Source organism: Hyposmocoma kahamanoa, unplaced genomic scaffold (genome assembly GCF_003589595.1).
Source record: "Hyposmocoma kahamanoa isolate Upper Pololo Valley unplaced genomic scaffold, ASM358959v1 99879, whole genome shotgun sequence".
Taxonomy (NCBI): domain Eukaryota; kingdom Metazoa; phylum Arthropoda; class Insecta; order Lepidoptera; family Cosmopterigidae; genus Hyposmocoma; species Hyposmocoma kahamanoa.
Genome location: NW_020656077.1, coordinates 2450785 through 2469871, shown reverse-complemented (window position 1 = coordinate 2469871; position 19087 = coordinate 2450785). Strand labels below are relative to the sequence as shown.

Genomic DNA, 19087 nt, shown 5'->3' with positions numbered 1-19087 from the left:
TTCTGCAGTCCTGATTTTTTTTTTCAAGAAAATAACCTAAAATTATCTTGAAAATTACCCTGATACGTAGCTGATACGAATGTACCCTGCCAGATTTGGACACGACAAATTTATTGTTATGGGTGCATTCATGGTGCATTTTTATTACAGGTAGCGAAATAGCAACTGTCAAGTATGTCATTTTTTAGAAGGCAGAGAACAAACTCTGATGTAGGAGTAGGTAGTTAGCTAAAAGATCTCACACATTCTGTAAAATTTAAGTTGATTACAATGATACAAGCCAAACTTTATGAGCAAAAGATATGATAAAATTCTTAGAGGATGCAACAAAAATAAAAGGTTTCCATAGTCTAAGATAAAAATATTACAATTTTAATTTGAAACCACATACTAAATCTAATCTAAAATAGATGAAATTACAAATCTCCCCCTAAGCCTGTACACAACGCCCCCTTTTTTTTCTCGGTCTCTTACCCTTTATGTGTACCTATACCCTTTTAGCCTGCAGCGCCCACAAGGGGGCGTTATCGCCCACTTTGGGAAAGGCTAAATTTATGACCGCGGGCAATCATCATATTTAAACTAGTTTTTGTTAAATAACCCGATTTGTGCATTCCTATATCCATCGGCTGGTTCACAGAATACTTGTTCTTACTTGTTGAGCACGATTGAGCGTCGAATGAGATAAACGAGTTTATGCATGTTTGTCTTATTACTGTCGGTGCGTGCTGCTTATGCAATCCTATATAAACAACGTAATATTTATTTTATTTTCATTTTCGGTTTCGCGCGTAAGAGATACGCAGTACCTAAGTTCAACACTTACTTACGTATTTCTCAAAACAAAACAATGTCCGAAGTAAAAAAGAAGAGACGGCAATACTGTTGCGGAATATATTAAATTCGGATTCATTGAAAATCCCACAAACCCGTTGTCGCTTTTGTGCCTTCTATGTCTAAAAATATTTTCGAATGAAGCAATGAAGACTTCAAGACTGCAAGATTATTTGAATAAAATGCATCCAGATACGAAAGACAAGAATGTAGCATATTTCCAAGACCTAGAGAAGAAGCATAATACTCAAGCCAAGTGTAGCAAAACTCTTTTCGGCGGCTGCTAAGCAAGATGACGACGGACTTCGAGTTTCGTACAATATCTCTTTGTTAATTGCTCAAAAAGGCAAACCACACAACATCGGAGAAGAGTTAATTTTGCTAGCAATAAAGGAAGTAATAACTACTGTGCTTCATAAATCGGCCGCAGATATTGTCCGAAAAATTCCTTTGAGTAATAATTCTGTGCAAAGACGAATTGATGAAATGGCTGAAAACATTGAAGAATCATTGTGAAATCATCTGAGGACTAATCAGTTCTCAATTCAGCTCGATGAGTCCCACTTTACCAACTAATCAAGCATTGTTGCTGTCCTACGTGAGGTATCTTAAAGATGAGAAAATAAGTGAAGAACTATTGTTATCTAGAAATTTAGATACCGATACAAAAGGCGAAACCATATTCAATACATTGCAAAAGTTTTATGATGAGAAAGAGATTCCCTTGAAAAATATTATATCAATTGCTACGGAAGGCGCTCCGTGACATAGGGACTCAAAGGCACTCAAGGGCACTCGCGGGCACTCAAAGGCACTCGCGGGCATACCAAAGTACTAGCGGACACGCGCAGGCACCTAACTTAAGTAAAGACTTGAAAACATTAATTCCACTATATCTGGTGGAGTCGCAGCCTTACAATCTGAACAGATTGTTACAGTACAGGCGAATACTCCCGGTGAAGGAGGCTACCGAATGTTACAAGTATTGCGCAGCGAATGCTCGGCTCACCTCCCTCACCGCCTGCGGCACTCGCAGGCACTAAAAGGCACTCAAAGACACTCAAGGGCACTCAAAGGCACTCCTGGCTCTCGCGGGCACTCAAAGGCAACTCCTGGCTCTCGCGGGCACTAAAAGGCTCTCGCGGACACTCGCAGGCACACCTAACTTAAGTAAAGACTTGAAAACATTAATTCCACTATATCTGGTGGAGTCGCAGCCTTACAATCTGAACCGATTACATTACAGGGGAATGCTCGCGATGAAGAAGGCTACCGAATGTTACAAGTGTTGCGCAGCGAATGCTCGGCTCATCTGCCTCACCGCCTGTAATGTTCGCTTTTGAACGTTACAAGAGCATGTTCGCGGTGAAGGAACGCCCTAAGTTACTCCACACAAAGTATGTTCATCTCCAATGTGAACACTAAAATATTTCTGCTTTAAAAAAAAGTAAGAACTTAATAGATGTTTTTGGCATGTAAATTTGCAAATATATTTAAAAAGATATGATTTTTTAAATTCTGCGTTGATAGGTATTTTTCTTTGTTTTTGTTAGCATTTATTTAATACTAATAGCGACAAGCCAATTTGAGCCAATAGTTTCAAACATAAGATTAGACTTAGATTTAGTATGTGGTTTCAAATTAAAATTGTAATAATTTTATCTTAGACTATGGAAACCTTTTACTTTTCTTGCATCCTCTAAGAATTTTATCATATCTTTTGCTCATAAATTAGTCATAAACAATTCCTTGTAGTCTCCTCGTTAGTAACATGTTTATAAGAAGAAGACTATGACAATTAATATATATTGATTTTTTGAAACTATTTTTTTATTATTTTTTTATAAAATGGAGCCACAACCAATATATGCAGCACCGATCGTTTACCGGGAGCGAGGTGCCTTCCTCAGACGTATTGAGAAGTTAAATAAAGCAAAGGTGTCCTACGATACAGCATACAGCTATAAACAGGACGATGTACGGATGTTGACCGGACGCAGCCAAGTGTGTATCGACGCCGTGCAACCCATTCAGGCGTACGAAGATGCCGAGCTTGCGTTGAAATTGGAGCCACAAAATATGACTGCGTGCATTATGCGGGCACGCGCCTTATACACTATGTTGGAGTTCGAGCGATCCCTAGTCATGCACTACCGCGGAGCGCGGCGGAGACGGCTGCCTCGTTACTTCTCGGAGGGCATTGGTCAGGGCATCGAAACCATTCAGAATTCTATTGGGAAAAATACGGGGAATGTAATGATAAATTTCCTAGATCTTATCAAACGAAATCAATCTGCCTATATTGACGAAAACCAACCGGAAAAGTTGCTCCACATTTCTCGCATTCCACATTTGGAAACTAAAGCTAAATTAACTCAGTTGGAAGCCAGAAAACAAGTCATTTTGTCGCGAGTTATGGCTATGAAATATCTTGGACGAATGGCCTGGGACAAATTTTTTCTACAAGAATTATCTTCTGCTACTTTTCAATCAAAATCATTAAAATCAGCAAATGCAAAAGGTAGCCAAGATTTAAACGAACTTGTTAATAAAACGCTTCAAATGTTGTCCGAGCGTCAAGAAATGCTCAGAGTGCAACGTCCATACTACGCAATAGTACAAGCTGAGAATTCTGTATCTCGCTATCAGACTATGTTCAGAAAACAATTACTAAATAACGAAAGAAAGGCTGGGACACACACTGCCAATCTATATTTAAAACAAATGTTATCGTGCTTCATTCACAATAAAATTATGGATTTAAACGCAAAAGCAGAACGTATGCAAATATTTCTTGATAGCAAAACTCCTCGCACTCTTCCCAACAAGGAATATTACACGGATAAATTATATACACTTGTAGGAAAAGCCTATCTTTCACAATACAGACTCTCGTACGAACTCCCAGATAATGGAAATCGACGACGTGTAGCATTTCTTCTGGGCCTTCCCGTTAGTCGACCAATTTCTTATGACTCGGTTATTTACAACTACCCCCATAAACGTGTCGACCTGCAGGAGACACTAAGTAAGATGATGAATACTTTAGAAACTTGTGAAAATTCTCTTAGAAAGTGTTGGTTAACGTGCAATATAGCTCGGATTCTCACCGCACAAAAAAATTATTCCCTTTCTAAGTATTACGCTAAATTATGTCAAGATGAGGCAACGCAGATTGAAAATGTGGTTTGGTGGTTAAACGGATGTTTCATTATGTTAAGTGGTGATATGCAACAAGGTAATGCTAGTGAGGTCCGTGCTAAAGTAGAAGAGGCATACCACTGGGCTAAGCTGTTGAAAAATTCAGAAATAGTACTAGCGTTTCTGGCCAAATGTGCAGAGATGGCTGCAGAACCAATCATTGTGGATAAACGAAAGACGATATTGCAACGTGAGACCGGAATACTAAAAATGATTGATAGTAGTCTGCGTCTGGAAACCGAAGTATTGTTCAAGCGTATATCAATGGTACCGAGTCGGAGACGATTATCGGTGCTACCCTGCAAATCCAAACTCAGCGAAGACAAGACAGCGAGACAGAAGCGACGTCAACGCGGACTCTCTATAGTTCCTGGTAATGAACAAGTTTTGTCCCGTCCACAAGTTTCTAAAGTTATGGGTTTTCAAGTATTCGATATTTAAAGCTGGTAGAGGTTTTAAACTTCTATAAAAATATAAAACTGTACAAACTTTGTTCCGTATTCTGTGGTCTTGATTAAATTTCACCGAACCTAAGGCTCGCTGGTTTCTTTCCGATGTTTCATTCTTTGTGATTTTGGTAAAGTTTAAGACTAAAAAAAACAATCGGAATGATTTGTATCGAAGTGATTTTTTTTTCCAAGTGTTCGATCTTTGTTTAATAATAATAACAAAGTAGTGGAGTAATTTCACAAAAAATAATTGAAGATCATGCTGAAACATCCTGACATTCAATAAAAATGAATTACAATTATTGAAGTGATATCTCTAGTCAGCGGTTGGTAGCCCGCTGTCCGATCCGAATCCCCGGATTCACACGAAATGTTTCGCTTCCACATTTGTATGGCGAGCGGCTCGGGAGTGGAATTCCCTGCCTGCAGACTTGTTCCCCGAACGCCATAACTTGGACCTTTCCAAGGCGAATAGGCATTATTTAGGTGTGCATGCTACATCCTCGACCTCATCGTCAGTTTCCATCAGGTGGGATGGAGGTCAAATGCGCACTTGTTTTTTATAAAAAAAAGCCATAAAGTTACCTCCCTGAGTGAAGAAAAAACTTTCATAGATTTCTCACAGATGGCGCCACGGCAAAAAGTTGTTAACTCTTTCATGCACAATACCGAAATTATAATGCGCTCAAAAATGTTACTACTTTTCTATATGCCGTAGTATGCGTGAGGCGCACTATAATATAGTCAGAAGTGAATTTATTGTTTCTCAAAATATTCTCCGTTAGCGTTAATGTACTTTTTCATACGAATGAACCAATTTTGAAAACATTTATGCCACTCCTCCGTGACAGTCTCTGAAACATATTTTTCATACTCTTGACAGCCTCTTCAGGTGATGAAAATAATTGACCGCGTAACTGGTTGTTAATTTTTGGAAATAAATAAAAGTTACAAGGTACCAGGTCGGGACATGATAGGGACTGTACGCGGTATGGTTCATAAGGTCAACGTTGTTCACCTTCAAAAATTCATTTGTCAGTCTGGCCGTGTGGGAACTGGCATTATCGTGGTGCAAGATGATACGGCGTTTACGGTTATTTTTACGTAGTTTGTCAATAACTTCCGGCAAACAAATGGTCGTGAGCCAATCACTATTCACGGTACAACGATTCTCCAAAGCAACAGTAGCCACGTGTCCAGTTTTATTAAAAAAAGAAGCAATCATCCGCTTAGAGGCACTTTCTACGCGCGCCACTTTGGTTGATTTCGGCTCAAAGTCAAAGTCAAACATTATTTATTCCATACGTAAAATAAATTTACACTAGAAAACGTCACATTTAAGCTACTGCTCGTTCACTACGCCGACCTCCCTGAGAAGAACGAGCAAGAAACTCTAGGCATTGCTCTTTTCAAATAAACTTAAATGCTATGGAATGCACTTTGAATGAAATTAGTGTGGATTCTGGAGCCGTGTCGTCTTTCCATACATCTTTATCTAACACGTAGTCTTCAATTTTGTAATATGATTTTTCGATCTAAATATTTTTAATGTAGTTTTTAAACTTAGGAAATGATAATGTTAATATATGCTCTGGAATCTTATTGTAAAAACGTATACAGTTCCACATAAAAGAGTTGTTTACCTTGGTTAAACAAAATCGTGGATACCATGAGTTTGGACTTAGCTCTTAGGTTAATATTATGGACATCTTCTTTCTTATTGAAATTATGTATATTTTTACGGGCATATAAAATATTTGAGTAAATGTACTGTGATGCCACAGTCATGATAACAGTCTTCTTAAACTTTTCTCTGAGAGAAACCCGAGAGTCTAGACGGTACACAGAACGAATCGCTCGTTTTTGCAATACAAATATGGTTTGAATATCTGCCGCGTTACCCCACTTGAGAATCCCGTAGGACATTATACTATGGAAGTAACTAAAGTAAACTAGTGTAGCAATACTAACATCGGTAAGCTCACGTATTCTGCGGACTGCGTATGCAGCGGAGCTTAATCTGCTGGCCAGGAAAGATATATGTGGAAACCATTGAAGTTTACTAGCTAAGGTCACTCCCAAGAAGACTGCTTTATTATCAAGGTCTAACTTTTCTCCGTTTATTTCTATGCTTGGACTAGTCGATTTTACGTTAGGTAATTGATATTTGACACATTTTGTATTCTTGACATTAAGCAATAAATTGTTAGCATTAAACCAATAAACTACCTTAGAGAGGGTATCATTAATATGGTCATGTCAGTTGTTATTTTAATTTTTAAGTTAATGTCATGTCTGTCTGTTTTAAAAATCAAGGATGTGTCATCAGCTAACAACACTATGTCGCAATGGTCCTTAACAAAGAATGGCAGATCATTAATATAAATCAGAAATAGGAAAGGTCCAAGTCCAAGCCCTGCGGAACACCCATTTTTATGGCTCGTCACGAAAGACCCATACGCTCGATTACTGCTTTGTTTTGGGATCGTAACTATAAATCCAGATTTCGTAACCTGTTACTATGTCCCACACCAAATTTGACGGCCCGTCGTTGAATCTGGTAAGCATGACATTGCACCTAGTGACGCAAACCGTTTTTCGAGCCTCAGTCAAAGTGTGTGAGATTCACCGAGAGCACAGCTTTTTCACACCCTCTTAAGAAAAAACTTTCATAGATTTCTCATAGATGGCGCTACGACAAAAATATCATCAATTGATATCATGATGGTGAAACATCCTGACATTCAATAAAACTTAATTACTAAAAAAAAAACAATGATTATTTAAATTTAATTGTATTAGGATACGAAACATAAATAACAATATTGTAAAAAATGTTTTACAAAGATAAAACTTATAACTAACAAAATTGTAATTTTCACCTAAAAGAAATAGGGGCTAGGTAGCCTAGGCGCTAAAAGTGGTGCTGGTGCAGGAGCGAACACCGGCGCGCGCGAGTACAGTGGTGCGGGGGCGACTAGCGGTGCTGCTGCTAGTGGTGCTGATGCCGGTGCCAATACGGGAGCAGGCGCTACCACTCGCGCGGGGGAAGTCACCAGCAGAGGTTCTCGGCGAACTACTGCATTAAATCCATTGAGGGGATCTGCGGCGTAGTCGACTATCCTTCTAGTTCCATCGGGGTCAACAACCGTGTACGATCCGGTGACTAAGTCTCCGTTCCTGTGCTCCTGATGTCCCTTATAATCCCCTGTAAGCGCGTCCTGTACGTCATATCCATACGAGTATTGTGGGAATGGATCCAATCGAGCGGCTGGCAGCGGCGCGAGCACTCCAGCGGTCACGGCGCCCACAAAGCAAGTGAAAACTACAATCTGGAATATAAGCGAATTAAATCTGTAAATGGGCGGATAAAATCAAATAAGAGCCTTTTGTTATTATACTAGAAATGCTATAAATACAATCCATCTAAATTCTTTGTTTTAATAAAAAGTTTTTGATTAAAAAGTGAGCAGGTATATAAATCTGTCATACCAAGGTCGATAAAATTAACCAAAGCAGTCGACGTATTTACAGATAGACTATAATTGAATACGAAAGCACTTTACTTCGTCACGAACGCCGTGGTACCGTTAAGTCAAATGATTTCATACATGACACAAAAATATTATAATATCCGCAAATCGAAAAAATATATATTTATAAAATCGCTGCTGAATATGATTGGTTTTGCTAGTAAAACCGGATGTAGGTAAAGAAGGAAAGTCATGCAAAACGGAATAAAGAAAAATAGGTTTCCCCAGGGTGCATAAATTAAATAACTAATTTCGATAGTACATAGATGTCTTTTCTAAGTACGTAATTTTTAACACAAGCCATTGCTGAGCTACTTTGTATATAAGATCAATGTAAGCTACATAAACGCCATAAACTGTAAAAAAAGATGCGCATAGCTACTATTTGAACCAATTTCTCTGATAAAGACACTAAATCAAAATTTTGCACTCGTGGGTAAGATTTCGTGACTAAATTTAATTATTAACAACTAATAAATCATATTTGAAATTCGATTTCGCTCAGCTTACCTTGGTGTCCATGTCTGTTGGAATGGGTAGGATGTGCAACTCCAAGGAGTATACTGTACTAGTCCTGATCGAGACAGCAGGTTTTATATTGAACACTGCGTAACACGGGACGTGAGGGCCATACCGAAGGCTTATTGAAGAAAGTGATGTTACGCGACTCTTGCGTCCGTCGACACCGACATGACACACACGGACAGTACTATTCTCTGTCTTAGCATATTAAATAGGTCAGTAGGATTCTTCTACGGATATTATATACAGTTTTTAATTTTTAGGCTCTCAGCTCCTTAATCGTTTATCCCGAAATTGTGTATAATAATAATAATATGCCAAATAACCACACTAATTGCCTAATCTTAAACTAGTTAACTTACCAGAGCAATGGAATTCTCTCTGGGGCAATTCCCAGAACACCCTTATGTACGTACACACTTACAATTTTGATCGACCAACTTACATTACTTAATTAACGCGTTGTTTAACGGCAAATGTGTCATTACTATGTTTGCTTCAGTTACTAAAATATTTTGCATAGCACATCACCAATTTTATTACACAATTCCGTTATCTATTTTTATATGTTAACAGATATAACCTCAGTGAATCAACAGATAGCGCTTTGGGGCATCGTGGGGATGGCTGTGGTTTGATTTCCACTTGAACCAATTAAAAAAACAACCTTTTCTAAACTGGTTTTGATCTACGTATTTTATAGTTTCCCTGCAGCTTACTCGTTTTCCTACATTTTATAATTTCTTAGCTTACGATCACATGAGTGGGTACTTACACGGTATTATTGTTTCGCAGATTTTTATTAGCTATTTACGTAGGCGCTGGATGAGGATCGAGGTGGTCCCGAGTTCAATTCCCGGTGGCACCAAATCGGGAAATCAACTTTTCTAAGTTCGTTCTGCATGCTTATTCAAATCGGAATCGACCCTATCGAGTAGACTCGAAATCCGATGGGTTTCCGAGCAAGAAGATGAACCTGGTTCCTACTATATCGTTCTAATTTGTGAGTTAAATCAACTATTGTTCCGATTAGAGATGTCAAAAGTTTCCGATCGGCCAGTTGTGAGTCGCAATAATGCACCTCGACTTGGAAGAGACGCAGGTTCCGATCGGGAGACGCAATGAAAATCAAGCTGCTGGTCTGGCTCCAGCTTAGAGGATGGAAAAGAGTGGAGCTCTGGTGCTCATAGTTCAAGGAGTTTCATAGTAAGACCAGGTAAGGTATAGCAACAGTAGAAGTCCTTGTGAAAGAGTTCGTCCAGGGCACTACACTAGCTACTACTGCCACCTTACCTATTTCTGCCGCCAAGCAATAATGCCAGCATTACTGTGTTCCGGTTTTGAAGGGTAAGGTTGCTGGTGAAATTACAGGCACAAGAGAATTACCAACTTATGTCTCAGGGTGACGGGCGTAGTGGCAGTGCCCCTCAGATCTTTGCGATTTAAAGTTCTGAGTGGCACTGCAACTGTTATGAACAGGCGTGTAGCTTACCATCAGGTGCACGACTTGTTCGTCCCGTGACTTGGTATTAAAAAAATTTTAATTGCTATAGTTGTTTGGCCCTTAATAAAAATTCTAACCAGAATGAATGTGACTGTTTCACCTAAGAAAGTTTCACTTAAATTTTGTTAGAAAGTTGTAACAAAAATTCTTAATAATACTTATTTATTGCTATCAATTAATACGCACTACTTAAGATCATTAATTACCATACAATGTTATGTTACTTAAAAAAGAAATATACTTTTGTCCAGCACCTTGTTACTACTATACTATTAATGTATATAAGATCCTAAACGAGTCAGGGTTCCTTTGGTCTGAGACAAACGACATGTGTCTTAATTCAATTATAATCTTGTAAAAAATATGTTACAATGCCATAAATATTATCCACATATTATATATTAAGTTTTTTTTACTAAAAATGCCTACGTAAATTATATTAACTCAATCCACAAAAGTTAATAAGAATCTTAAAATAGATTCCTACACTTGATCAGACTTAGCTTCAAGCTAGAATACTTTTTTAAAATTAAAACTTGTACTTGTCTAGTATAATTTGCTTAACTACTTAACGTTTTGTTATTTTATTTTTTAACTTGGTTATTTTTATATTCGTTGATGTCTTTTTAAGGATAAAGTCTACTAAATATGTTATAATGACATGTATGAGGTACCAACGGCTTTTGTTTATGAAATAATATATTACAAGTATTTGTGGATGTCTATCTCCATGGCAACCGCGTCACAGGGTTTCCCTAGTACAGTGCTATGAGTAATAAATGTTTTATTTTCATTGTTTTATTACTGTTGGTTATTTTATGTTAAAAACGCATATTGCGTTGCATAACAAAACGGTTCCCCTGTTTTGATGTAGTACTGTTACAAAAATATTACCAGTTGTACAATGTAATAGGTCGCCAATAAAGTGCACCTAGGCAGTTCAGCAGTAAATTCCCGCTGGATATATGTCATATTAATTTGGGCTAGCGACACTGTCCATCTGATCACCGCTAGTGGTCCTAATATGCTGTTTTATCTTAATAATCAGTATAATCGTTTACTTGCGAAAACGAGAAATGGAAGATGAGTACCTACGTATTACGTTTTATTACTATTGATAAATCGTACGATACAAAGATTTCACACAGTTGTGCTATTGACAACTTATTTTCATAACACAAAAACGACAAATACGAGTACTGTCAATAAAAAGCACTTTTGCAGAATGTCGCATAGCAAAATAAGTCTCATTTTGACTCGCAAAGCACTACTTTACCTAAAATGTTCAATATTGGACAATGTGAAGTAAATGGGCGTATGTGTAATGTACAAAATAAATATACTTTTAAACAGACATTTTATTTTACATTTTCACAAGTGATATTCTTGTTATCTATCACGCTTCCAACATCACTGTGGAAAGAAAAACACGTAACATTGGTATTCCACATCTAACACTTTATTCCATTAAAATAATTTAAAAAAATCCTATTACATAATATTTTAAGTCTTTGAAAAGTGGGTAGCCTTACTCAAGGATAGCGATAGCCGGCAACGGCCACGGACTCTACGAGTCTGGTCGGTATGGCGCGCAATGCGGCAGGTGCCGGCGCCACAGCGAATCGCCCGGGCGCCACAGCTAACCGCGCAGGCGCTACACTTGCTACCTGTCCCGTATACGTGGTAGTTGAGTATGTTGCCGCGACTGGGGCTGTATATGTAGCGGCGACTGGCGTAGCGTACGCAGCGGTGTATGCCGCAACAGGTGCGGCTTCTATAGGCACGGCGTAGCGCGCGGCTACGACGGGAGCGGTGCCGTAGCGGGCAATGGGAGTTGCTGCAACGCCCGCAGTAGCGTATCGGGCGATTACTGGCGCTGCAGCATAGGGAGCGACGGCAGCCACTGGTGGGGCTGCTGCTAAAGCAGTCACCGGGGCGTTTACGGTTCTAGCGACCACAGGAGATGTGACGTATCTAGCTGCCACCGCGGGGGTGTATACTGCAGGGGCAGCCACAGCTGGTGCGCCAAAAGCATACCGAGCAGCCACAACTGCGGGCTGAGCGACAGCCGACAAAGGCGCAGCGCGTACGGGTGCAGCTGCGAGGCGGGCTGGAACCACTGCGGGTACTGCGACTAAGGGTTCTTTCCGTACCACAGCGTTGAAACCGTTAACCGGATCGGCAGCGTAATCGACGATGCGACGAGTGCCATCCGGATCCACAAGGGAATAAGAACCTTGTACAACGTCACCATCGCGCTGCTCCTGTTGACTCTTGTAGTCGCCAGTGAGGGAATCAGCCACGTCGTATCCAAAACGGTACTGAGGGAAAGCGTCATATTCCTCTGTCCTGGCGAAGGCCGGCGCTGCGTATGCGACCGGCGCCGGCGCCACGCTAGCTCGTGTCATCGCGACCACGCAACAGAAGATCACCGACTATGCAAAGCAAACAATTTCGTAATTAGTAGGTAATTGTTTTTAATTATGGAACAAATATACAAGAATAGGTTTTGCAAATCAATTTTTAAACGATGACTAACTAACATAGATAATGAATGAGAACAGGAAATTGGACTTTTGGAATTGCTAGTTAAGTTACTTGTCAACTAATTCGAACACTTTTTTTTACAGTATGATATCGGTGATTTTAAGGTTTAAATACGTTTCACTGATAGCACTTTCACTGTTGTATCAATTCTCCTAACCACTTTTACTTTTAGTCTATAATTGTACATGTAGGTAAGTACCTTAAAAGCCATTTTTTGGTGAGTTGAGTTCAGGGGTGTCTAGTGCGACAAACTGTGAACTCATTTTGACACTAACAGTATTTATACTAGTTGCGGCGTGCGTTGCCTCATCCCGGCCACATCTCCAAATTTAAATATATTCAAGTACACACGTACTAGGGGCCGCCGCGCCGACGCCTCGCGCCCATGGGACGCTGGACAATGCGGTGCGCGCTCAAGCAAACAAAGCTGTTAAGTACTTTTCGTTGCCTTACAGTGGAAACCTCGTATACACGTTTTCACATAGTTCGTTTTACTGAAGAAAAACTTATAAGCTTCTTGCTCGAATTTATTATTAAAGTAATATAGTACCTAAAAGAGGTATAATTAAAATGCTAACTACAAAGATTATTGCGTTTACTACATTTTTATCTTCATTCAGAAAAATTACATAGAAATCACATACGAAGTTTTCGTCGTTGCTTGGACGCCACCTCGCCCTTGAAACAAAACACACAAATTAAAATACCTATTCAGAAAAAAATTATAATACAGTTAACTATACAATAACTGGAATCTTTGTACAGTGTATCTTTTGAAAAAAAACTGACGTACAATAAATAGATATTTATTGCTGGTCAATGTATAAAGTCGGGAACCTATAACATACCTAAAACGCTTAGGCAATATATGTAAACAAAATAAACTTTATTATAATACACTTAACATTCTAACGTACCAGCCCGCATATGTAAAATCACAAAACCCAAAAAAGAGGTTAAAATTTAACACCCAATGTTTGTGGCTATGGGTAGGTTGGAGGCAGTCACGTGAAGTTAGGTATTATTAATTATAATTTGAAACTCAACATAAAAACAAATAATAACATCAATTAAATAAATATAACCTAACTTACATTACTGCAAACTACCGGCCACGCGCAATTTAGCCTTTTTACCTCTGTATTGGTTTGACAACGATAAAAATGGAAGTAAATTACTTTACCGCCCTGCGTACCCACGGGTTCATATCATGGATATCCGCGTGTTATTCCTGATCTAATTATGGTAAGTCTGTCTGTATGTAACGTCTACATGGAACTCCTATTAGCGTTGTGCATACTATTTTCACAATCTACTTCTTTAAATATCTCGATTCATTAGTATCCCGTCTGTCAAGATTACACAATGCGCATAATTGAAAGTTGATATATTCTCGGACTCGTTAAATATATAATTTATTTTTTCTCTTTTTTTTTTCTTTTGTATTGTTTTTTATGAACTTAGAGATTAAATAAAATGATTCAGATAAGAGCAAGTTGGTTTCCATCTGTAAAGTCACGCATTTAGTCAGACATTTACATAGATAAAATTAAATATGTATTAGAAGTAACAACTCTTGATGAAACTTAATAAATTAAAATATATAGTTAAAATATAATGATTTATAGGAAATATAAAGAAAATATAGTACACTGTCTAAACAAGGTCGGAATTCTAAAAAAATATTGGACTTGAATTACTTTATGGGTAACGAATGTCTGTATCTCTTACTCATAGGTAAATAGTTACCTATTTCATTCTAAATATGTGTAACAAGAGTGATGGTTACCAAACGCTTGAATTGCAGTGCGCATGAGTGGTCGACCGCGGCCTAGAGTCGCCTGCGCCAGTTTCTAAAGATCAAGAGGACATTTGTTCCGGTCAGTATACTGGTTCAACCGCTCAACTTTACGATGCAATGGGTTTATGTTGTAAGGATTCAGATTGTTAAAACACATGGTGTTGTTTTTGATAGATAGCTTTGTCAACAGCTATGGCAAAGTGATTGCATTACGGAATAAGTTTTTTTTTTTATAATACTAAGTGACGGGATAAGTCATGCTTATGGTATTTAGCGACACGCTTGTCCATAACAGTTGCAGTGCCACTCATAGCTTCAAATCTCAAAGATCTGAGTGGCATTGGCACAGCGCCCGTCACCCTGGGACATAAGTTGACAAGTCCCATATACTTGTCATTTCACCATGTAGAAATAGGTAAGATGGCACTACTACCCCAGATTAACTCTTTTACAAGGAGCTCTACTGCTACTGAAGTCTAAACATTACACCAGCACTTAGGCACTGCCTGATATAGAAGTATATATAACCTTATCGAAAGCATGATGATATATTATCAAATCATTGACCTACTGGGTCAATGCATCAAATCATAAAATATACCACTAAGCTTCGCCTGAATAACATTTATTATTTATTAGACGACCTCGGTGGCCCACCGGCTTATACTGTGGGCGCTGGATGAGGAGGTCCCAGGTTCGATTCCCGGTAGGACCAAATTGGGAAATGAACTTTTCTGAATTGGTTCTGGTCTGGGTGTTATAGAAGTGCCCCAAAATTAATTCCTTTGTTCTGGTACTGGAATTCCATAGTTTAAAACCAGGCAAGTGGAGTGATTGTCTGGCACATTATTATTTACGTAATAATATAAATATAACAAACATTCCCAATATAGATACGCTACCACTAATGATGATGTCGAATATTGCATAATAGATGATCTTTTATAGAAACTTAGACATTGTATAAGGTAAGCAAGCATTCTCATAATTATATAACCAAAAAGTAAAAACTATATAAATACATTATAAATCGTAAGTAATACTCCCTTTGGCCTCCAACGACATAACATGATACAATTCATCTTCTAAGCCTTGTCTATTACACATTTAGGGATACCTAGTCGACATTTCAAACAGGCTTGAGACCAGTTGGAAGTGTGACGAAATTAATAAGACTTCAAGGACTATGTCAACTAACACTGTTTACGGGGATCATGCTATGTAATCTATCTGTCCTGTAGGTGACTGTTACAGGTACGTGTGAAGTGGTGGTGACGGATGTGCTTATCTTTTTTTAACCGACTTCAAAAAAAGGAGGAGGTTCTCAACTCTACTTTTTTTTTGTGTACGCACTTACTCCGACATTTGTGAACCGATTACGATGTTTCTTTTTTGGTTGGAAAGGAGGTACTAGGGGTACCAACTCCAAGGGTGGGAAATTAGGAGATGAATTCGATTTATTGGATTTCACCCATTTTCCGTCAACTGATATCAGTAAAACTTAGCAAATGGATTTAATTCCACAAACTTTTGAGGTCGTTTTATTTATTAAAAGGTTATTCTATTAGACGTCGACGAATATAAGCAGAATAAGGGCGCACGAATCGTGCCGGCGACCGCATGCGTGTAACTGTCATGGCAAAACATGCTAATTTAGCTTTTACGTTTTAACTTAAATAAGCGCCCCGGACACGCGGGCGAGTCTGGCTTGAATTTGGTCTACTCGGCGGCCGCGCAATCGCCCGGTTGTATTATTGAGAGGAATTTAAATGTTGTTGCCTAGTAAATAGAATTCAGATTCGCCATTAATGTTGGGCGCCTATGGCTCAAGATGCTTTGAACCACCAACAAAGGCTCATGGATTTTTTGTGTCGCGGATGTTGAGGGGCTACCTCGAGATTACAGTCTGGCGTGACACTACAGATTAGTACTTATACATTATATTTATCTTTCAGGCAATCTCCAAACCCACGTTACTGAAATAAGTATAAGTGCTCGCGGGCTGTCATATACATTTATTTTGACATGACAAACCTACTTTTACTTATTCAACTCACATTATTATTGTTAGATACCATTCATTAGTAACTTGGAATTACCTATTTCATATTATTTAGTAGCTTGTCACATGTGCTTGGTACCTACACACGTTCTGATGTACATGATGATGATGTAGTTACAATCACTGGCCGTGTCGGTATGTTGATTGTTTATACAAGTAGTACTTTGAGGTTCCATGCCGGGTCGAACTACTGGGACAACAGACGACGATAACGGCGCGACACGCCGAGAGCGCAAGAGTGGACATTTGCATGACAATGGCGTGTTTTCGCCTCGACGTCCAAGGTCAACCGACGCACCAGTTTACATTCGCCTAATACGTTGTTACAGTTCTTAATTGTTAGCAGTACCTGCCTCCTATGCTCATAAATGGTATACGTGTGATTTTGTAAATACAACTTAGATTCCCATTGGGGTAGGCAGATACTATTGATCGCCATTTAACGCGATCCTTGCAAACATCTCTTGCTTCACTGAATGTATTCAGTGAATGAAGGAATGTATTCCTCAATGTTTTCATACATGTCCTCTTATTTATCTCACTACCGCACTCTGGCCTTTTTAAGAACACTCTCAATTTGGCCGTCTTCTTCCAATGATTCCGTGGACTCTTATAACTCTAACTATTACATTTCTTTCGATAATCTACAATCATTCATCCGCTCCATGTGCCCAAACCACCTCAGCATACCCTTTTATATTTTTGTCGCTACATCCTCTTTCAAAGCACATTGTTTCCGGATCACCGTATTCTTCACTCTGTCACATAGCCGCACACCACATAATCTACTGAGGAATCTCATTTCAATTGCATTCACTCCACTCTCATGCTCTTCTGCTATACCCAACACTCACTCCCATACATTAGCGTTAGCGTCCCATACAGTAGCATTAGCGTATTTTAGATATACACTGGCTGCACATCATTCCCTTTATGACCCCGTTCACCGTTTCATTTCCGTTTATTACGCTTCTTTCGTGTCTTTCTCTCAGGTATCATCCCTTGTACATATACATCCCCGGTACACAAACCCTTTTACTTGTTCAACTTTCTTTTGATCGATTTTAATTATTCATTCTGACATATATTATAATTTCATTCATATTTTTATCATTTATTCATTTACAAAAAATAATAATAATGAACGTTACATAAGGGAAATCAATCAAGTACTTTCCAATTCTTAAACTTTTATAAATAAAGTTTATTGTTGTTATACTACCATGATATTATTTTTTTTGCGAAATTACTCTTCAACTTTGTTATATTATTAATACAAAGATCGAACACTAAGAAAAAATCAAAAAGCTTGGGACCAGCACTGTAGTGACGCAACGAAAGTGTTATAACGGTAACAGAAACGGAAACAGATGTCAAAAGTAAATCTTAGCGGAAGCGGATGCGGAAATGGAAGTGTGAAATACTATGAAGAACTTCCAAACAGGGCTTGTTTTTGTTCCCACAATATCGGTGCGATTATTACACAACATAAAATTACAAAAAAATACGGGCACCACGGCCAATTCATCCTCACTAGCGCCTAATCCGTCGCACCCGTAGTAAAGTTCTGGTTAAAGTTCCGTTATAAATGTTGCGGAAGCAGAAACGGAAACAGATGTGAAAAAGCGTGCGGAATATCCGCTGTTGCGGAAGCAGAAGCAGAGGTGTGTTGCATCACTAGTATGCTGAAGGTTCTGGTTGGAATCTAGTCGCATTGAAGGAATTTTCGTTAAACTTGCTTAGTTTCCATCACTCCTTCTTAATTTGATTTAGGTATGCAACATATTTAAAACAATTTTAAGATTTAAAACAATCTTAAGAACCTTGTCAATTAAATATTGCGTCCTTGGTGTTATAAAGCCACATCTGCAGAATGACAACTTCAGGACAGATGATTAAAGATTCTACGAAATTAGTATACCTTTTGTCTTTTGTTATGCTTAAACTGGAGAGTTTCTAAATTTCACAAACACTTCTTAAAATGATATGATCGGACGAACAAGTCGTGATCGTGATGGTAAGCGACACGCCTGTCCATAACTGTCTAAATCGTAATAATCTGAGGGGCACTGCCACCGCGCCCATCATCCTGACACATAAGAAAATGAAAAGTCCCATGTGCCTGTAATTTCACCAGCACCCTTAATTACCCTTCGAAACCGGAACGCAGTAATGCTCACATTACTGCTTGGCGGCTGAAATAGATAAGGTGGCAGTACTTCCCTGGACGGACTCTTTCACAAGGATCTCACCTACTACTAACACAAAACTGGTTTCATGTAGTTCGTATTAGTTCTAACACTTCCACTTGTGATGATAACGTATATTTTCGTCAAGACACCAAATGAGGTCATGAAAATTTTGATGAGTATTTATCAGGCGTTTTCCCGCATTGCGCAGTGCGACCTCGCCAAGGACGCGCTTGCGCAAACTGCTAGCCTCACTGCTCGCAGCGCCGCCTTGAATACAAGTCTGGCATTTCTCGGACATTCTTCGACAATAGAAAGTTACGTAGTCAACTTTATGCTGCTTATAAGGAGTACACAAAAAGTCATACATTGGTGGTGTAATAATTGTTACGTTTTCGTGTATATAATTAAGTTACAAAAAATGCAAGAGTTACGAGAATTTTCG

General features: G+C 38.8%; 3 protein-coding genes across 3 annotated transcripts; 1 reads left to right on the top strand and 2 right to left on the bottom strand.

Annotated features, from left to right (window-relative positions):
• The first annotated feature begins 2682 nt into the window (after positions 1-2682).
• LOC113239463 (tetratricopeptide repeat protein 25-like) lies at positions 2683-4554 on the top strand. Its single transcript, XM_026476489.1, has one exon. The coding sequence runs from the start codon at positions 2683-2685 to the stop codon at positions 4474-4476; it is 1794 nt and encodes a 597-aa protein (XP_026332274.1). The 3' UTR covers positions 4477-4554.
• A 2733-nt stretch (positions 4555-7287) lies between these two features.
• Positions 7288-8571, bottom strand: LOC113239466 (larval cuticle protein A2B-like). The gene is made up of 2 exons (XM_026476492.1): positions 8528-8571; positions 7288-7816 (listed from the first exon to the last, which is right to left on the bottom strand). Exons 1-2 carry the CDS (start codon positions 8537-8539, stop codon positions 7367-7369), a joined length of 462 nt encoding a protein of 153 aa, XP_026332277.1. The 5' UTR covers positions 8540-8571; the 3' UTR covers positions 7288-7366.
• Positions 8572-11513: 2942 nt separating this feature from the next.
• On the bottom strand, positions 11514-12801 carry LOC113239541 (cuticle protein 19.8-like). Its single transcript, XM_026476602.1, has 2 exons — positions 12790-12801; positions 11514-12478 (listed from the first exon to the last, which is right to left on the bottom strand). The coding sequence occupies exons 1-2, from the start codon at positions 12799-12801 to the stop codon at positions 11576-11578; spliced, it is 915 nt and encodes a 304-aa protein (XP_026332387.1). The 3' UTR covers positions 11514-11575.
• Positions 12802-19087: the final 6286 nt, after the last annotated feature.